At 33.9% G+C, this 21,551-nt stretch overlaps 2 protein-coding genes across 12 annotated transcripts in view; one reads left to right on the top strand and one right to left on the bottom strand.

Moving 5' to 3' along the window:
- LOC111051223 (pleckstrin homology domain-containing family M member 1) overlaps nt 1–18,234 on the bottom strand; it is a 56,052-nt gene extending 37,818 nt beyond the window's left edge. Inside the window, exons 1-3 of one of the 2 annotated variants that reach the window (XM_039443110.1) lie at nt 18,090–18,234; nt 6,247–6,376; nt 2,220–3,264 (exon numbers count right to left, since the gene is read on the bottom strand). In XM_039443110.1, coding sequence (XP_039299044.1) covers nt 2,220–2,549 — 330 coding nt within the window. In that variant the 5' untranslated portion in view covers nt 2,550–3,264; nt 6,247–6,376; nt 18,090–18,234. Of the gene's footprint in view, nt 1–2,219; nt 3,265–6,246; nt 6,377–17,901; nt 18,048–18,089 lie in introns of those variants that run through there. The other variant, XM_039443109.1, reaches the window with a different exon arrangement.
- A 22-nt stretch (nt 18,235–18,256) lies between these two features.
- The window catches only part of LOC111050892, a 43,752-nt gene continuing 40,457 nt past the window's right edge, over nt 18,257–21,551 (top strand). For 4 of the 10 annotated variants that reach the window (XR_005573318.1, XR_002606077.2, XR_005573315.1 and 1 more), the window contains exon 1: nt 18,275–18,849. The gene's annotated coding sequence lies outside the window, so the exon portion shown is untranslated. Of the gene's footprint in view, nt 18,850–21,551 lie in introns of all 10 variants that reach the window. The other 6 variants (XR_002606075.2, XR_005573316.1, XR_005573317.1 and 3 more) reach the window with 5 other exon arrangements.

Below are 21,551 nucleotides of genomic sequence, written 5' to 3'. Positions count from 1 at the left end.
CAAAACTGCCGGACCGGCTGTTGAATACCAGAACACACTGCAACTACCGTTCGACGGACGCCGGACACGGCAGCAATAATAACACGATATGATTAATGTACTTAGTATATACCGGACTATGAACTTAGCTGGTTCTCAGTCGCATTTATGCAATGGTACTGTCAAGAGCTCAGAAATTGGCTGTGCTATGTTTGCTCCACCACAGGAGCCGAAGTGTTTGGATTCATTCAATTCTAGAGAAAAGACAGCTTCATGGAGCATTTAATTCTCTATTAGTCCAACTTAGGAGTGATGATAATAAGTTTTTTAATTATTTCCGGATGTCGGTAACCACATTTGATGAGCTTTTATTTAAGATTAAATGTAAAATACAAGGACAAAATACCAACATGAGAGATTGTATTCCTCCACAAGAGATGCTGGTAGTTACTTTAAGGTAAGCTCTTACGTTTTCTTATGACTTATAAGAAAACGTAAGTAAGAAAACGTTTTCTTACGCTTGTCTGTCTGTATGTGAAATCGTTTGCAAACAGTTTACTGTATTTTGCAAAACGGTTTGAGATGCAATGATGAAACTTTGGCGGATTTTATAAATACATTTTCAAAATGGCGGCTATTTAAAAACTTGAAAAGTCAAATTTCACAAAACAAGTACATTTAACAATAAAATGCATTGATATGTTGAATGTTACAGATCATACAGAGTGTTTGCGAACTGCCTCTACGGCATTGTTCCAAGCTAACAAACATATATAAATATCATATTTAATTTGTACGGAAGTCTTCATTTACTCACATAGCGACCACTTTGCTTTTTTCACTCATTTTTTTCTAAATAATGGTTGAACATACAAAATTGAAACTTTGCACAATCATTTATGCATCAACAACTAGACAAAGCTACCAAAAAAGTATGACAATTTTTCAAATTAATAAAACAAACTGAAGACTTTTGGACAATTTAAATATGATATGATTAGATGTTTGTTAGCTTGGAACAATGCCCTAGAGTATTGGTAGGCAGTTCGTAAACACCCTGTATAATGAACATAGCATACATAAACATATAATAATTGTAACACCCAATTTTTTGAGATCTTACAATAAATAAATGTGAGAGGCTAATGTATTTTAACTACTTTTGAGCACCTCAAGAGGCCTACCTAACAAAATACTACCCTTATGAAACTTTTCATGTCAATAACATTACATTATGTCAGTTGTTTGTTGTGATCTCAACAAATTATATATGAAAATGAGTTTTTTACAAGCAATTTTTTTATATTTTCTCAATTTTTATTGGCATAATTAATTTTTATTCAAAATTACACTTTGAAGTTTTTCAAGTTTTTGAACAATTCACACACAACCACTTTGAGGGGTGAACTACGAATGACTGAAGAAGAGTGGTGGAGTAGAGTAGTGGTAAAGAGTAGATGTAGTGGCAGGGCCGGCCGGCTGTTTGCCGAACCATGTGTTCAATTTTTCTATTCTCTACTTAGCCGGGCCGGCTGTTTTGCCGGCTATCCGGCTGATTCGCCGGTCAGCAGGTTGGAGGGCATTGTACATAATTATGGAGATGAACATCTGGCCTAAGCATCTTACTCACCAAAAACAATCTACCTATCTAAAAGCCCAAACACTGAGTAACAGAATATAATAAATAAATGTTACATTGCAGTAGCAGAAGAGTACATCAAGAGTACTGTAGCCACTCGAAATATCTTCTCTGTAGAATAAACCTGTATTCCACTTCTCACAGGAACAATAACAAAACGGTAGGGAAAACAGGATACCCCTTCTACAAGCGGTAATACTGTTCATAGTCTAGGTATGAGGAAGGTTCCTGAAATAAGTGCACTGAGGCACTCACGGTTGAAAAAATTTTATTTTTTGAGTTCAGCTACTCAAACGTGTAGCCAGACTTCTCGCCTATCTAACGAGATCTGTTGGAGGTCAATAACTGATACCAGAGATCTATTCTCTAGTGTCCAAATCATAGTGATTTATTATTATAAGTACAATCATAGTGTTTTTCACTAATAAGATAGACAAGTGCAGAAGTTTTGTTCTGTCAAAACTCAAATTAGTTTCGGCCAAATACGTTATTGTCAAATGTCGAATTTTACTGTAGTAACAGGCAAACCCTAACTATTTTTCTCCTGAATATAATAAATAATGAATAATACATGAAAATTTCATACAGTGAAAATAATTACCTGCTGTATTACATCTCTGTGTGAGAAGATAAGTAGTGGTGCCCAAAAGTTTGGTTGCGGCCTATGATGAGGGTCGGTGCCTATAGCTTGCGACATTTTGTCCAGCAGCGTTTCCTTGAGTCCGTGTATGAAAATCGCTTCCAACACAATAATCAAAGAACTCGCAGCTGAATCACTGTTCTGTCTTACAGACTCTATATCGGACTGTACTTCCTTAACACTAACCGCCAGTTGCTGTTGAAGAGAGTTTTTAACCAGCGTTTGATTGATTTTGAACGAGAACAGTTGTCTTTTAAACACATTCATTTTGATAGACACATAACACAACATTAAACACTTAGAATGATGAATGGCTGTCTATTTTCTGATTACAACAATCCTCCTCGCTCGGAGAGCATCACGCTTTGCAAAGGTGTCATAGGCATCAACAATTTGTCCTTCTCTCACCACTCGGAACAAACTGGGCAAAGGTAATTTCATTTCGTCTACTGACTCATACCGATCTTCTTGAAAGACACTTTGGCTCCAGAACGGCCACAATGTGCAAATTGGCAGACAGTCAGGATCGGATACGACTGTGCTTTTCATAAAAGCTATGGGACGTCCGAGCTTCTTGGCTAACACTCGTAAGAACGGATTTTTCGGCACACGGACTCCAACCCTATACTCAAAAGGATTCAGATACATGTGATCTTCAGACACCAATGGTATTCTTTTTCCGCCCAAAACGTTCAGCTTTAAAAAGCCTCTTTTCGCATACTTTTTGAGTTCCTCCAATCCACCAAGACATAAAATGACATTAGGCTTCGGATTCTCTGACATAGAATACAACTTGTTCAAAGCATCGATGTCATATGCGTCACAGACAAACTCATAATAAGTATCACTTGGAATCGCAATTACTTCTCCCTTGTGAAGAAGGTCCAAAGCTATCTTGACTGTCACCAAATTTGGTTTAGAAGAATCAGCATAAAATTTGATGTCTCTAGACGAGTAATTGTTGTGTATAAATTTCATATACATTACCGCCAACTCCTTCACGGTCCTGTAAAAACGTAGAGTACAGAAAGTTAAGCAAAGCTGATTGAAACAGTCAAATCTTAATTTAAATGCATTTATAAAACACATTAAAGCTTTGAATCGAAACTGCAAGTGACTTGGCACTTTTGAGAGTGTTCATACATTGACAGACTGCAAATAACAATAATAATATATTCTATTTCTGTCGAGCAGAGCCGTAATTAAAAAATGACTTTGTATTATTTGATTTGATAAACACACTACTGCAAAAACAACTCAACTATTACACAGTAACTGTGACTATTACTTTTTTATTGTAACATGAAAAATCATCATTAGCAGACATCAGTATCTGGAATAGCAGTCGTGGAAGAAGAAAAATCAACATCAATGAATTATTATAATATACAATACTGTGTTTCTTGTGAGTATAAATTCAGGATTTCTAATACAGAGTGGCGCAGGGGAACGAGAAATTTTCAAATAGTGTCACTTCTACGAGAAAAATCATAATATAGAATAGAAATGGAATGGGTAGTATTTATTATGCCATTTATGTTCCTACAGTCAAAATATCAAAAAGTATTTCTTTACTTTCAAATATGAAAAGACTACAATGTAAATGACAGCGTAGTAATTTTAGCAGGTACTAACGACGTGGTTAATGGAACAGTGCAGCCTACAAACTTAGACTTAAGTAGAATAAGGAAAATTTCTGAACACTCAAAAGTAGTCATATTATCCATCCCATTTAGATATGATAAACCATAATGAATATCAATGTTAATAAGCTCAACGCTTGGTAAACAAAATTAATAAAATTGTTGAAAAATGATATCTTGGAAATAAATGATAACACTGATTATGCAGGTAGGCCTGTATCCAATATTCCAATAATGAATTGTGGACTTGCCGAGGGTATTGATAGTAGTAGATTAGACTGGATAGGACACAAGAGAAGAAGTGGAGTCAGATGGGCAAACTACAGGTGATAAAGGAAATGAAAATGTATCTGCTGAGCTAAATGAAAATGTTTCAGTATTGTTAAGACAAACAACTCAATTTGGTACTATGATGAATACGAGTACATCTAGTTTGAACTATTTAGTTCAAAAAGGAGAGTTGCCAACCTGGAACATTTTAAATTGAATAGACAAGAAAACTAGAATTAAGAAGTATAGAGTAAAAAATGTGAATTGTAAAGTGAAGAATGGGTTAGTAATCTTCCATCAAAACCTCCAGCATTTGGAGTCTCGAATTGATGTACTAATAATATTACATTACAGGAAATAAACCAGACATAGTTATTGTGACTGAACATAAATTAAATGAAAATTAAATTCAAAAAATTAAAATACCAGGATATTATTGTAAGTGTTGATATGTAAGAAAGTCTTTTAGGGGTGGGGGGGGGCGTATTGATATTAGTATCTGATACACTAATCGAATGCAGAAACATCATGACAAAGACAATAAATATTATAAATGAAGATAGGATTTTTGAGACATGCACAATCGAAATAGAAATATATAAGAAGAAATATATTGTAGCTGGATTTTATAGAACTCCTTCAGAAAATATTGAAATGTTTCTGGAAAAATGTAATCAATTTTTAATAGAGATCTGTAAGATTAATAAAAAATGTAATAATAGGAGGAGACTTCAATGTCGATGTTTTGAGGGAGGGTAGAAAGAAAACTGATTTTATCAATGTAATAAATATGCATGGATTAGATATACCCGTATATCTAATAACTGACTCATGTGAATCGGCAGTTGATAACTTCATGACCAGCCTTAACAAAAGTGATATTCTTGTGGAGTGTTTAATTACGGCACTCTCGGATCACGATGGGCAAATTTTCAATATATTAGATGTAAATAAAAAGCATAAAAGTAAAGGAATTATCAAAATGGTTAGAAGGTATGAAACTCTTGATACATGCTTTATTAAATCAAATCACCAAACATAATGATTGAATGTTTAATCCTTCAATTTTGATCGCATTAATTTGAGAACAGGAGTACAGTTTGTGGTCATATTTCACAAATTCAATAGAACACATTTGATTGTAATGAAATACCCATTTCGGATCAACTACATTGTCAGACTAAAAAATTCGATGATATTTATCATATTGCTTTCAACATAGTCCAAATGGACAATATAAAACATGTAGTACCCTTTTTATTTAAAACTCTAAAACATTTTAACGACTAGTTTCGGCCTACTTTGGCCATTTTCAAGTTAAAATGCAAAGATAAACAAGTTGATAGTAGATAATATATGTTCATATGCTTATTTTCATAAAATTTATTAATTTCTTATTCATTATTTATTTATTGAAATGATTTAATTTTAATCATATTTACTTTTAATTTGATCAAAAATGGGATTATTTGAAATCTTTTAAATAAGAAGAGTACTACATGTTTTCTATTGTTTTTATTAATTTTAATAAAGTAGCCCATACAAGTGAAATGAATTTACCAAATGGACATTTTTCAGTTGAATATAGCCTAGATTAATTTGGGATGGATGCATCTATCATAACTGAATGATGAACAGTGCAGTGCATGCTTTTTAGTCGAAAAGGAAGCAGAAGTGATGTGAGGTTTGAAAAATAATTGAGTAAAAGAATAATATGTATAAGTTAATTGTTGGACTGATGAATTTAATAGGAAAGCATTCAACAAAGAGCAAACGAAGAAACATTTAGCGGTAATAATATAGTTGAACCTGGGATGAATGCACATTTAAGAAAAATGCTTGATATATAGACTAAAAGGATAGACGAACATGAATAGAAAGGTTAATAAATATTGAACAGTATATGCTCTTTAGAAGGGGAAAATGAATACAATTTGATAAAAAGATGGAACTAGACAATAATTATGTTCAGTGGTAATAAAATTGACTGTAGGAAACATTTTAAAATTAATGAATAACTTCAGCAAGAACTAATTCGATAGTTGGAAACATGTGAAATTTGTTGAATAACTTACTCTTGGGGTGGTGGGAATACTTGAGGCAATTGTTTTACCACTTCGTTCAGAATGCTTGGCTTTAACTGGAATGGCTTCTTCCAGAAAGGTTTCCAGTCCTCCTCCTCCTTCCACGAAGCCATTGATATTCCTGGAAAAAACAACAACAATCACAATTTATTAACCTATTGACAATAAATATAATTCGGAAAGATTCATACGCCTAAATCATATAAAACGACATACAGACATACTCCTAAATCTCCTTCAATCCTCAATTTTTTGAATAAACAGTCCCATCGTTTTCTTATGCTAATCATTTCCATATTGAGACCAAAATGACTGTAGGGTGGACCAGTTAATAATAATATAATATAATAATAATTTTATTTCTCAATAAGCATTCATTACAAACACAACATTACTACAAGAAATAATTATTCTATTGAGAAGACACTCCCGAGAAAAATTCTATTTTGGGAGTTGCCATCAAAGTCCATTTGTATAATTTATTTGATGCAATCAATTAAAAATAAATTAACTTAAACCATGAAATGTAAATATTCTAACAAAAGAGCTTACAGTCGGAATTTTTACAAAAGTTATTAATATTTGAATAAAAAATGAAAGTGAATGATGGAGAAAGTGCTACCTTATGTCTAGTAGAATATTGTAGTGTAAAACTGAAAGTTTTTTTTCAAGAGAATATGAAGAATGAGGTTATGACAATGAACATTAATCTATGTTGAAAATGAAAAGAGAGAGATGAATGATGAAAAGCGGCTCTGCCAGTTATTGTCAAAAACAAAAGCAAGCGTGAGAAAGAAAGAAAAGAAAATAGCTCGTTCCGTACCTTTCAAGCTTTTATTATTTAATTATAATTCTGTTTGTTTATTGTGGCTTATGGGTGCAATCTTAGCTTGTGAATTTAACTATTTTTTTTAAATAGGTCTTCGATCTCATCCATTGTTAACAGCCATTTTTTAATTTCTTTTTTGAGTTTTAGATAGCATGTTTGCTTTCTTGCCACGATTGGTATGTTGTTGAATATTTTAGGGGCTACATAGGAATAAAATCTACGAAAGCATTCTTTGTTTGGTTTTGGGGGAAGTAGACTTCCCGCTGAACGGAGTCCACAAGTTTCCCGCCGTGGATTGACAAGGTGTCCACTCCTATTGTAAAAAGTTAGTAATACTTTATAGAAGTACAGGTATCTCAAAGGCAAAAGGCCCCATTCCCTGAACAGCGGCAGTGAACTTGTTAAGCAAGGTTTGTTTGCTATAGTGCGAATTATGTATTTTTGCCCAGTTAAGATTGGTTTTAAAACAGAAAAGTATGCACCTCCCCAAACCGTTATTCCGTATTGCAGCCTGCTCTCGACAAGTGCAAAATATAGCGTTCTCAGCAAGTGCTTAGGGCAGAGTTTGCGGATGAAATATAATTTTCTACATGTCACCCTTAACTCTTCTCTCAATTTTTGTATGTGGTGTGCCCAGCTGAGCTTGGAATCGATTATTACGCCTAAGTATTTTACAGACTCAGACTCCTCAATTCTGTCACAGTTGCAGTCTATGTCAAGATTTTTGCACTTATCGGTATGAGAGGGAATAGCTAGAGGTTGTGTGTTTTCTGCTTTAGATTTTAGTTGGAAGACGATAATTTTTGACTTTTTAGCGTTGATCTCGAGGGAGTTAATTTGAAACCACAGGTTCAAACGGCGTACATCGCTTGTAATCATTTGGGTCAGCTGAGTCTTAGTTTCAGCGCAGTAGCTCAGAGCTGTGTCATCAGCAAATGCTGTCAGCGATCCAATAAGGTTACCTTCGCACAAATCATTTATATAGATCAGGAATAATTCGGCTGATAATCCTGATCCCTGCGGAACGCCACAGGATGAGTATCTCTTGGAGCTTAATGCGTCACCTACTCTCACTTGCTGCGATCTGTCCGCAAGGAAACTTGCAAACCATTTGTTACATACTCCCCTTATGCCGGCGTTATTCATTTTATTTATTAGAATTTTATGTTCTACTGTGTCATATGCCTTCCTTATATCAATAAATAAACTTGCACATTTTTTACTATTATTCACACCATTGTATATTTCTGACGTTAGTTTGAGCATAGCATCTTCAGTGTTACGTCCTTTCTGAAAACCGAATTGATTTTTACTGAAAAATTTATTCTTTGATAAGAAACTAACTAGCCTAACTCGTACCAGCCTTTCCAATAATTTGGCAAAAACTGACAAAAGTGCAATGGGTCTATAGTTGTTGGGGTTTTTTCTATCTCCTGATTTGAATAATGGTATGATTATTGCAGTTTTTAGTTGTGTAGGGTAAATACCAGAGCTCAGACTTAGATTATATAAATACGTCAGTACGTCAGCCAGGTGTTAATCCGCAGAATTATCAGTGTCAGAATACATACAATGTTTTAGTCAAATTTTGCAACAATCAGAATAATCGGATTTTTTTGTAAAAAATATCATTCTTGCAATACGGATCAATTATTAGAATACAGTTCAATAGGAATGTTTTGGCTCCTGGAAGGTCATTTTAAGGCTTTTGTTCACAATACTAATATAATAAAATAGAATGTTATTCATTTTGAGGAATAAATACTTAACACACTTTATAGATGCATAAGAAATTCAACTATTCAAGTTATTCAACTTGAATAGTTAATTATGTTATAATAGTTTTAAATTATTCAGCAACAAAATCCACTAGGCTATTTAGCCTATAAACGAACACAACTATTTTTTATTAATGTATTACAAAATTATTGAAAATTTGCTAGCAAGTAGGATTAAAAGCTATTATTTTACTTGCAGAATGATTATTTTCCTATTTGTTTGTGAAAACAAGTGGCGGACCTATCATCTAATCATTGAGATAGGCGGACCTATCTCAATGAGATATAGGCCCATATAGACTCTTTTCATAATGCTCTCAAAATAATTAATTCAATTGCGTAAGTTGTATTATTATTATTATTATTTTTATACTATATTTTTGTTATTTATAGTATTGTGATTTGTTTATTGTGGAATGATTTGTTTTTAAAACTCCCATTAGTTGAGATATTGTTTTTTGATGAACACCATTTCCTTATAAGATTATACTGTGTGTTTTGATAATTGTGAAATTGTCTCACCTCAAAGATGATTATTGTACAATTTACATTGGAGTTGGTTTGTAGTTCGTCTTACATCAAACAATAATCTATTCCTGACTAGATTTTATGCATGAGTTATGTTAATAATGATGTGGTTGAATATCAATCTATTGGGAACCAACCAATAGATGTCTGACATTATTAAGAAGAGTAAGCTATTCTCAATTGATTAGTAATATGGAATTTTTATAGTCTCAATAATTTCCACAGAATTTTGAGTGTCTTTAAATCTTCAATTTGAATAATCCACAAAATACAAAAATTGAAGCAGTTGGTATAGTAATTATTCTTTACATATAAATCTAGTTTCGAATTACTTAACAAAATTTATTTGTAATTTTATTCTGATTACAGAACATAGAAATTTAGTACTCCTCACAATCTTTCTTTCATAATAGTTTGAAAACACGATGAATGGATGATGGTAAATTTATTATTAGACACATTTTAACAGAATTGTCAAATGTAAATCGATTTCAAACTTGCTCATAGTTGAATGCAGAGCGGGACTGAGCTCCACAACTCTCTGGTGGGATGGCATAGCCTACATTACGATATACAGTAGATGATTCACTTTATGAAGTGTTGCGAAGGATAGGGAAAAGTATCCCACCACCCACCAGATGGTTGGGGGTCACAGCTCACTCCCACTTTACATCCGGCTATGAGAAAAGCACCTCTATTACATACTATACTCTCTGGTTGTAACTAGGAATTTGAAGTCAACCAAATGGGCAGTGACATTTCGGGAAAAGGATAATTAATTACTAAGTGCATTACTTGTACGTTTCTAATTAGTATTAAGGACTTTTTATTCTCGTTTTTTCCAGAAACTCAGGGGCCTGTTTCTCGAAAGTCACACTAATGAAATATTCATTACTAGATTAAACAGATTTGTTAGTTTTACACTTTCTCAAGCAAAAGTCACCAGTCTATGAAAGATTTTTGTCGTAATGTCAAAGCAAAGCATCAAATGTCTGAAACTTAAGAATAAAACAACTTAGAGTAGCCTAAATTTATAAAAATTGGTAGGCAAATACAAGAATCTACAAAAAATGTAGGTTAATGTTAGTTTCACAGTTGCCTATCTACACCTATTATAATATAGGGACCAGCAGTAAAAGCATATGCTTTTCAATAATTACACAAATCAAAAAATCATGAATGTATATTTATCAACAGCTTAGCTTATATGTGAAGTCATTTTGATATTGTGTAATTGCTTAACGAATGAAGACAAACGGGCCCATTCCTTTTCTTTATTTCAGTAATGGAAAATTTATGGAATGTTTATTTGAAATTACTGAAGTAGAAAAGTGGAATGGACATTTCTCTGTATTAAGAGATCTAGTGCCGGTTAAATTTTAATCGTGATTAATTCCACGAGAACCGATCAGAGAAGCTGTCTCATCAAAAGGGCATTCTCTGATTGGTTCTCGTGGAATTAATCACGGTTTAAATTTGACCGGCTTTCGTGCAACCAGGCCCTAGTGAATAAAAAGAAGAGTACCACTACGGAGTAAGTTGCAAACCCTAAAATTACAAATCAACTAGAGGGGCTTTCCACTAGAGTGGAATATTTTTGCATTTCTAACTATTATACCTTTAATTTCTCATCTATCTTACTCTTCTCCTTATTTCATTCTCTCCTCCCTCTTTTTCATAACATTATCTTTATTATCTACGTATAATTATCTTAATTTATATTATATAATTTAATTCTATTTTAACTTCCAACAGTTAACTGTTTTTATTTGTAATCTTTGAGAAACATAAGTACAAGTCTTCATCAAGATAATAAACACCAAAGCAAGAATGTAGTTAAATTCAAATCATCAATAACATCAACATCTTAGTTCTATTTCAAAGTCAAAGTCAAAGTCAAAATCTTTATTGTTGAAAACATTTAACAATGTTATAACAACGTCAGAACAGTAGCTAAAAAATTACAGAAGAATAAGGTTAAAATTATACAAATGATACAAGAAACATGTAACAGTAGCAAACTTAAAGACACTCTAACTCTCTCTACCTATTGTAAAATCAGAATTCAAATAATCTTCAATAGAGTAAAAACACTTTTCAATCAGTATTTTCTTTATAAAAGACTTAAAATGATTTTTATCCATAATTCTAACCTCAAATGGTAATTTATTAAACAGCTTAATAGTCATGTAACGCCAATTTTTCTGAGCAGTAGTCCAATAGTGAGAGTCAATCCTTATATTTAGCCTACTTCTTGTATTGTAATCGTGAGTCTCGGCATTCAGAGTATATTTGTGTACATGCTTCCTCATATATAACAAGCATGTAAATATATATAGAGAGGGAAGAGTCAACATTTTTAAGTTCAAGAAAAGGGGCTTACAAGTTGCCAGTGGTGGCGCATGACAAATTATTCTTATTGCTTTCTTCTGAAGCTTGAAGAGTGTCGGTGACATAGAGCTATTTCCCCACAATTGAATACCGTATGCCAAATGACTATAAATATGAGCATAATATACATTTATCATCACCTCATGTCTTACAATATTTCTTAACCTACGTAACATGAAAATTCCCTTTGCAAGCTTACTACATACATCAAGAACATGATCTTTCCAATTAAGATTGGTGTCAAGTGTTAATCCTAGAAATTTGAAGGAACTGAGTTTTTCTGATTTTCTGCTGAAAGTGAATTGCAGGTCCTTTGTTTTAAGCTTGTTAAGACATAGAGCGTTAGAAGCACACCAATCTTCAATTGCTGTTGTGCAATTCTCAGTTGTAGTGTTGATTGAAGCTTCATTAAGACCACTAACTCTTAGTCCTAAATCATCTGCAAAAAGGTATGGGTGACTATCATTACAACATTCATTGATAAAATTAGGCAAGTAATTTATATAGATTATAAATAGAAGTGGTCCCAGTATAGATCCCTGTGGGACCCCGAAATTTATCATCTCACCACTTGAGAATTCCCCATTTTCAATTACATATTGTAGCCTGTTGCTGAGATAGGAGTCAATGAGATTTACTGCTGCCCTGTCAAGACCATAGTAAGATAGCTTATCACATAATTTTCCATGCTCTACTGTGTCAAATGCACGTGACAGATCAAAGAATCTTAGATTAACTTTTCTCTTTTGTTCCAAACTACTTATAATATCATGATCCAACACATTGTCGCATGTACTCAAGTTTTTTCTGAATCCGTACTGATTTTTTGATAGTAATTTGCTATTTTCGAAGTATTCAGCTAGTTGCTTGTGGAGGAGCTTTTCAAATATCTTGGAAAATATCTGCACTATGCAAATGGGTCTGTAATTTTCTATTTTCGACTTGTCACCTTTCTTATGAGTAGGCATCATTTTAACTTTTTTTAGGCCGTCAGGGAATATGCCAAAGTCTATACATTTATTGAATAAGTGTGTCAATACTTCAGAGACCTTATTCGCAGCTAATTTCACAATAAAAGAGTTTAAGCCATATACATCTAAGCAGTTACTGTTACCTATTCCATTAATAGCAGCAAATACCTCTTCAACTTTAACATGACTGAAGCTGAACTTTGTAACTGGTTGTGGTATTTTCTTGACATAATAGCTGGAATCAAAATTGCTCTTGGGAATGGTTCCTATCTGCTTGTCCACTCTATCTATAAAAAATCTATTTTTGTCATTGATTGGCATATCACATTCAATTTTGGAAGATTTACTATTCCTACAAACATGTCTGTTAACTATTTCCCAAGCCGCTTTAGTTTTGTTTTTACTATCTGAAATAAATTTACTGTTAAATTCAAGTTTGGCTTTTTTATTGCTAATTTATATTGCTTTTTACTATTATTATACTCCTCTTTTATTGTGTCACTAAGGCAGTCTTTATACAAATAGAATAATTGTTCACACTTTATTTTTAACATTTGCAGTTCAGGTGTATACCATTTATTATAATCTCTACTCTGATATATCTTCCTTTTAACTAGCGGATAAGCCATATTAACCGCCCCCATAAACAAGCTTTGAAATTTTTGTATTTTATGACTAATATCATCAAGCTCATAGACTGAAATCCAGTTTAAGGATTCTAGATATGCCAGGAATAGGTTTGTCCTATCTGCACTAATTTGGCTTAGTAGTATTGTTTTTTTCTTTTTATCGATACAAGACTTTTTTCAATTTCAACTTTTAGACTCAAGGCATAATGATCTGAAAAAATTGTATGTAATACTTTACTCTCCCATCGGCTGAAATGTAAATCAGTGGCAATGTTGTCTATACACGATCCTTGTGAATTAATATTATTAATGTTTGGTCTGGTTATTTCCTTAGTTGTAATAGACATATTAAAACTAGCCAACAAGGTACATAGTTCATCTCTGTTCTCTGATTCAACATTGAAATCGACATTAAAATCAGCTCCCAAAATAGCATTACAATTAAAATTAAACAAATAACTCAAAATTTCATTAAGCACCTCTAGGAATTTTCTAAAATTGCTCGTTGAAACACTATATGGCCTATAAACAGATACAACAATAATATTCAATTCCGGTATTCTAATTGCGCATGCTTCACATATCATTTCCACTGACAAATCCCTTATTTTCTCTATTTCCCTGAATTCAAGCTCATTTCTCAAAAAGATAGCAGCCCCTCCATGAATTCTATTGTTTCTAACAAAATATGAACCTAACTTGAATCTATCAACACTTACATAGATTATATCATCCTTTTTCAGCCAATGCTCGCTCAACAATACAATTTCAGTATTATTCTCATGCAAAATAGTTTCCAGGTAATCAATTTTATTACCTAGTCCCTGAACATTCCAGGAGAGTAGATTCACATCAGAATCCTGATATCTCACGCTATCTAGAGGTTTAATACTACTTGCATGATAAAATGAAACATTAGAGTGATTCCTTACATTAGTTAAAAAATTAGCCAAATTATCATTTTTGTCAATGTTTACAGGTTTAAATCAAGAGATACATCTTTATCAGTTTCATAATTCAAATAGGCTTCCTCTTCATTATCATAATCTGAAGTGACATCAGCATTACTACTCAAACATTGACTTTTTTCCCTATGATTACACGGCTGTACCTGATCGCTGATTGCCTGCTGCTTGATTTGATTGCAAATTAATTTGCTTAGTTCGACCTTTCCCTTTCTATTCATATGAAGTCCATGTCGCGTGTGCTTATTTCTTTCAAACATCCATATATTGATGATGTTTACATTGAACATGTAAGGTAGACTACAAATCACACGATTCAATTCAGAAATCATTTTGTTCTCATTTGAGTCAGCTTGCAAGTCATATCTGTAAGGCACCGTGGTTACTATGATATTATTATCACAATTTGCTCTTACAGTTCTCACAAGATGATCTGCATATTCTTCAATATTCTCTATTGCATATTCTCTATCACTAAAATATTTATCTACACTATTTGTTCCTCCTATTATGATATTCCAATCATTTTTCGACTGATGACTATGATCTGCACCAAGAAAAGTATTTGAAAGTTTTTGAAACGGGGCCCCAGAAGAAATGTAGGCCGTGCACTTATAGGAAGGTAGCAAGCGTTGTAGAAGCTCTCTGATTCCCCTGCCGTGACTATCAGCCCATATGTTGATATTTCCATCGCAGTCCTCTGTCGGTGGACATCCTTTTATAGCTTTAGAAGGGGGGCTTCGGAGAAAAGTTACTTCCCTTTTCAACTCTTCAATTGTCTCCTGAAGCGAAATGTTGAGTCGATCTTTTATTTCTCTTATACATCCCTCCAAACAGCTCTGCAAATCAGTAATTTCTTTTTGAATCTTACTATTGTAATCTTTGTAATATTCCAAGCTTCTATTGTGCAGTTCAATCAATTGCTTCGTAGCAGTAGATTCTACTTTATCAATCGAGTGATTGACGCGATCATGAGATAGTAATATTTCAGTTGTGGCAGATTCATGAACTTGTGCCTTGGTTATCATTTCTTTTGATGTAGATGAAGGTGTTATCGAAGGTGTTCTGTATCGCTCAGAACAATCAGGACAGGTAAATTTTGTTTTAGTTTGTGCGGAAAAATCAATCATCACCTTTGTTTGAAAATCTATAGTGTCAGTCTCCACTGTAATATCTGATCTTTTCATGTTTTTTGGATCATTACATGAAGTATCCTTATCTTGATATTTTTCCAATTGTAAAGTCAATCGTTGGATTTCATCGACTAGGGCAGACTGATTTTCAGTTAACTGACATATTCTCTTGATTAGATCGTCTTTAGATTGTAAAACAATGTCTTCAGTTTGAGAACCCGTTTCATAACAGATAGGTGAAGCTTTCCGACCTGAATTCAGAAATGAATCAAGTGAGGCTCTATTTCCAAGTTGTGACGATTTTAATTTTGATACTGGACATTTTTCGTTCACTGTATAAGACAGCTCGGCCGGTGTCTGATGTGCGGCATGCTTTTTATGATTTCCTGAGGTATATTTAATCGAGTCAATTGCCGCCGATGTTATCACTGAAGACAAGCAGCCGGTGGTGCAACATCGCCAGCTAATGTCACCGCTTGCTAATGTATGACTCTTTCTAAAGCAGTGACTCTTATAAAACAATCCAGTATTATTCTTTGAAGTTTTGTAGGTTTGAAATGTATTAGTATGATTAGCCATACTAATATTATTTTATTGGTTGACAGTGTCTATGGGTTCTATAACAAAATAAGTCCAAAATTGCCGCACTAAGTTGCTATTTGGTGGACAGTGTGGATGGATCTATAACGAAAGAAGTTCAAAGTTACCGCTCTCAGTTGTCATGCCTCTCCTGAATCTGTTGCTATGGTTGCAGGTAGACAAAGATCAGCTGATGATAAGCCACTTCAACAGTCAGCCGCATAGATAACAGTCAGTTGTAAAAATAGTTTGTTGTAGTTATCAGCGTTATCAGAATTTCACTTTCACTGTCACTCCTACAGCAGTACAGTTCACGATAAAGTCGTAGAGTCACTCAGATTCTCAGTGTAATCAGAACAATAACAAGTGAAATCACGGGCTTGCTGGTTACGAAAAATGGAGTCGAAAAGTTCAAATCGTATTTGGTCTGTCCATGTAACTCACTCGTGTACCACACTCACCAGTCATGCAGTTCAGGAATTCGTTAAACCAGGTACTTTTCACTAAGAAAAACCGTCCGAACTGTATAAATTTCACAATATCCTGCAATTAACCACTGTAAAAGGCTAAAAACTATAGAGCAAATTAGAAAACATCCTTACACGGTAGCTCAGTGCTACCAACCCCCTATTTCGTAGTGTAAAGACTATAGTCCAGTCAATATAGACATAAAAAGGGGGTGTGCTTGCAATTTCTATTGTAGTTCGGACTTTTAATAGGCTATATCGATCAATATTCTGATTAATTTCAGGTTATCGAAGTGTTTGAATTTTGATCCTTGAGGTGTCCTTAAGCGTGCCTCTCCACTAGGAAATACCTAAATGAGGTGCATCTAGCGGGTGATTCTCATAGAACATAATCTCATGAACTTATGTCATTGTGCGAAATATCAATGTGAGGACAATGTAGTTGGTGATGATGGTTGAAGCTGGAAATTGGGTGTTTTTCACAATACAAGGAGCATTGTTGTCAGGTGTACCTGGAAATCTATTTGAGGTCAGATAGAGCGCTCTCACTGATCTCAGATTGTAGAGCACAAAAATAGGCCCAGAGAGATTTTGAATTATACATCTAAATGTTAACAATCGGAAGATATTGTTGATCAAAAACTAAAATTCATTAAAATTGATTTTTCCTTCAAATTTCACTCATTTTTGAAAAATCATAACTCAGTACTCATTGGAGATAGAGTTCCGAATGATCTCATTTTATTCAGAATTTTATGATCTAAAAAAAAGGCGACAGCAAATTTTTCTGTCCGCTTACGAGATTTGCAGAAATAGCTGAAAACTGGAAAATGAGCCGAAAATACGAGGTTTTTGGGCCACCCTGTATCTAGCACAAGGAAATTTTGCATGAAGAAATTGGTTCTGAACTTCTCTTATGTACCCAAATAATATATTAAAAAATCAGAACTACAATATAGGCTAAATTGCATACACCAATGTATATTTTGAATTAGTCATTCATAAGTATCCACAGCTTTATAGTTTGGTACAGCCACAGGTAGTTTCTTCACCTAATTTGATACAGTCATTGTAATATAGGCCTGTATAGCAGTTTTATAATATTAATTTCAACCTCCACCATTATGTTGGGAAAATATCTAAGATATTATCAATAATTGGAGGTTATGTTTATGTTAATTGGAAAATACTTGCTTTAAAATAACTTCGAATGAGAGAATATAGTTTAAAATGGGCAGATGAATTTCAAACCATCCAGAAAAATTCTTAATCAGTAAATAATCCTAATATTTATTTCCTCGTGTTCGATAACCTTAAAGTGATTAAGCTTTTGGACACATTATTCTAAAATTACAATAATTTAATATGATACTTACGTCTAGTCCCATGGTTGTAATCATTATATTGTACAAACGGAATTGAATTTTAAATTTGATAGTGAGAACTTTGATTTATTAGTAAACGACTCAAGTAATCTTCTACACAAAAGTACTATAAATTTAGAATGCTAAAATGCATAGTTTAGGTTAGGATCAATTTTCCAAATAGTCATGTGTTTACCAACCTCAGATCAGCTGTAGTTTTGGCGGCTGTTCAACCGTCAAGGCGCCAAATTCAAGTTGCCAAGGATGTCGCTCGTTGCCAACAACTTCCAACTCAACCAGTATCTGTATGGAAAGTGATGACGATCTATGCTGTGGGAGCGTTGGAGAACTCACAGCGCATCAATGCGCAGGCGCAGCCCAGCCCAGGCCCAGGCAATGGCTTCCAAAAATAGCTAGCGAGCAAGCTGCAAGTTTCCTTGTACAATGAAGAACATGGAGCATCACATTTACTGATTTCATCACTTAAATTTGCAGATTTTTACTTTTTTCATTGAAATTGACAATTTATTTTCACAAGCAATCATCTGAGATAAAGTCTAATTTTGTTTCTACTATCAATTTCTCGTACACCGCAGCCCAATTTCACTCAGTCATAATAAGCTAATATTTTCTTCCAATTTAAATAAAATTAATTCAATACTTGCATTACAATTCAAATTTGATCAAAAAACAATAAAAACTGCTATTAAATTGTTATTTGAGCTCTTGAAAATTGAGAAAATCAACATAAACTATTCTGATCTGCTAACCTCACAATTGTAATTTTTGGCTATGCGGTGATTAATTAAAGAAATGAAAATATTTTAAAATATGATGAAGAAAATGAACAAGAAGAAACTGGAGGAGATGGAAAAGAAGAAACTGAAGAGGATACATGAAGAAAATTTGAAGAAGATCTATTGATGAACATTGGTATGATAGAAGAAATTGTCCAATATGGTGAGTTGAGTGAGTGAATGCTAAATAAATTAATTTATATTAATTTACTTTGAGCATTCACAAAAATGTTTAGACTAGATTAGCATATAGAGGTAATAGTACCCGCAAATTAGAAGACTTGGCGTGGGAACTATAACCTTGCTATCTATCTGTAAGTTACAAAGTAGTATTCCTATTAGTTTTTGAGTTCCCATTATTTTTATTTTGAATTTCGTCGTGCTGAAAGAGGTTGCTCTAGACCAGATAGATAATGAAAATAATTGTCGGCTATATCGGTGGACGTAGGGTATATCAACGTGTGGAGCTATCTGCCAGCAATTTTAAATAATTATTATAATTATCACTTTCTTGGAAGGGCTACTCGTATTTATGTAAAAATAAATAAAATCGGAGTACCAATCCCCTTTTTTCAACTTGAAAATGACATTATAAGCATGTTGTTAGAAATAAAATAAAGTTGGGAAATGTACTTTGATTTTTTAATTTTTACATGATTATGTTTTATATGTGTTAAGGATTATGATCGGTATTTGTCAAACCGATTTTTAGCAGATAGGAGGACGTCTGTATAATCAATAATCATTGTTGTCGAGTCGGCAGAAGGGCTTTGCGTAGGAGGTGGTGTAGAAGGGGGGTAGATCCGGGACTGTCTGGTTAGTTATTGATTTTATTCGCAGATTTGAGCGCTGTGGGTCTCTCCTACCCCACCACTTATTAGCCAGGTTGCTAGAGGCTCTAGAATAATGATGAATTACTATTTTGGAGGGGTATTTTTTCTAGTTCAAATAAAGTTGAACTCATCACCCTAAATAAACTACTCTACAGATAAGACTGACAATACGACTTCCCTCCCATGTAGGAGAAAGCACCCTATACTCAATAAAAAACACGTACCTATGTCAATCTGATAGTTTCTGGTTCAACGACAGATTAAAAAAATATCAATTCATGAATTAAAATAAGTAACTATACGGTAATGAATATCTCAAATATTTTCCGAAATTCCCTACGATTAATATTGATGTGTTGATCTATAGTGCGGTCCACGTTATAATGGCAGTGGATAAATATAGAAGAAGAGCGATGCCGATTCTCTGCATTAATTAATTATATTTCTACACTGTCAAAAATATAATTGGCATCGTTGTGGACCTAGAAAAGGATAGTAACACCGGCTTTGTCGAATAATAGACAAGGATAGCAAAACCTAAGTTGATCAAATACTGTCATTATAACGTGGACCTCACTATAGGCCTACTTATACTCTGAAGAGAACACAGTCACTTTGAGAATCCCTCTTAATTTTAATAATTCAAGTATGTAGGTACCTATTAAGAAGTTATCAGTTCAATTAAATTGTCATCGTTTCTTAATGCAAATCTTGTTAGTAGGTATCAAGAAACGAATCTAGAATTTTATGAATCTAGACCTTTATGAAGGCTCCAAAACATAAAAGTGAATCATAAGATCTGGCCAAGTAAAAGGACACCCTTGCACTGTCAAAAGCTCATCACTTACCGTACTGATTAATCCTGCACAAACTGAGTAGGCTAGATTAAGGTTATCTATAATAGTATGAATCTCGGTTGCAATGCTGCGAGAACTAATGGACAAATATCTGGAGACAATGCGATGACATCATTAACGGCAGTCAAGTTTGATAAAATGTACATGCAACATGGCCCAAGGTAAATCATCTTCAAGGTCTAAGTTCATTTTTCACAATAAATCTTGAGTAATCTATAACAGATATAATCTTCTTCCAAGTAATAATAATTATTATAATATCTAGCCATACTAGGCATATATATTGATTGAATATAGTAGAATAAAAAGGGATAGTTTGGGACAACATGTCCCAAACGCCCTCAACACCAGCATCATTCGATGGTAAAGGTCAAAAATTAAAAAAAGGAAAAAGAATACAAAAATAAAAGAATGAAATTTTTCAAATAAAAAATAATCCAAAATGTTCAAGAGATAGAGAACGGGAACATAATTGCAAAGTTGAGAGTTGGTAGAGGGTTTACTGGGTATATATGGGGGCCATTGGCCAGGAGGGATCATAAAGGTGAGAAATCACCATTCTATGCATTAAACAAAGGCAGTTTCAATGACCCTCACTCCACCTCACATAGGTGTAAAATCATCATGATATGACAACTCCCACTCCACCTTCCTGTACATACTACCACACCCACCTGTCTTGATCAGCATCCAAATCCATTCCAACATGTCTGTATGGTTAGGTTGGGTCTGAAATCTATGGACCTCTAGGGGTCCACTGGTGGACCACTCAGTGGTCACTAGTGTTCACCCCAGTGTAACTGAGTGGTCACTAGTGTACACCCAGTGGTCACTAGAGGTCACTAACAGTAACTAGTGCCCACTTACAGCTCATTTACAGTTCACTAGTGTCCACTTACAGCAACATGTCAATATGGTTAGGTTGGGTCTGCAATCTATGGACCTCTATGGGTCCACTGGTGGACCACTCAGTGGTCACTAGTGTTCACCCCAGTGTAACCGAGTTGTCACTAGTGTTCACCCCAGTGGTCACTAGAGGTCACTAGTGATCATCTAATGGTAACTAGTGCTCACTTACAGCTCATTTACAGTTCACTAGTGTCCACTTAGTGGTCACTAGTCCATACCCAGTGTTCACTCAGTGCTCACTCTGCGGTCACTTGGTAGTGCCCTAT

This window comes from Nilaparvata lugens, chromosome X, assembly GCF_014356525.2.
Source record: "Nilaparvata lugens isolate BPH chromosome X, ASM1435652v1, whole genome shotgun sequence".
In the NCBI taxonomy this organism is placed as follows: domain Eukaryota; kingdom Metazoa; phylum Arthropoda; class Insecta; order Hemiptera; family Delphacidae; genus Nilaparvata; species Nilaparvata lugens.
Note: the sequence above shows the minus strand (reverse complement) of the source record. Positions and strands in the feature narration are given on the sequence as shown.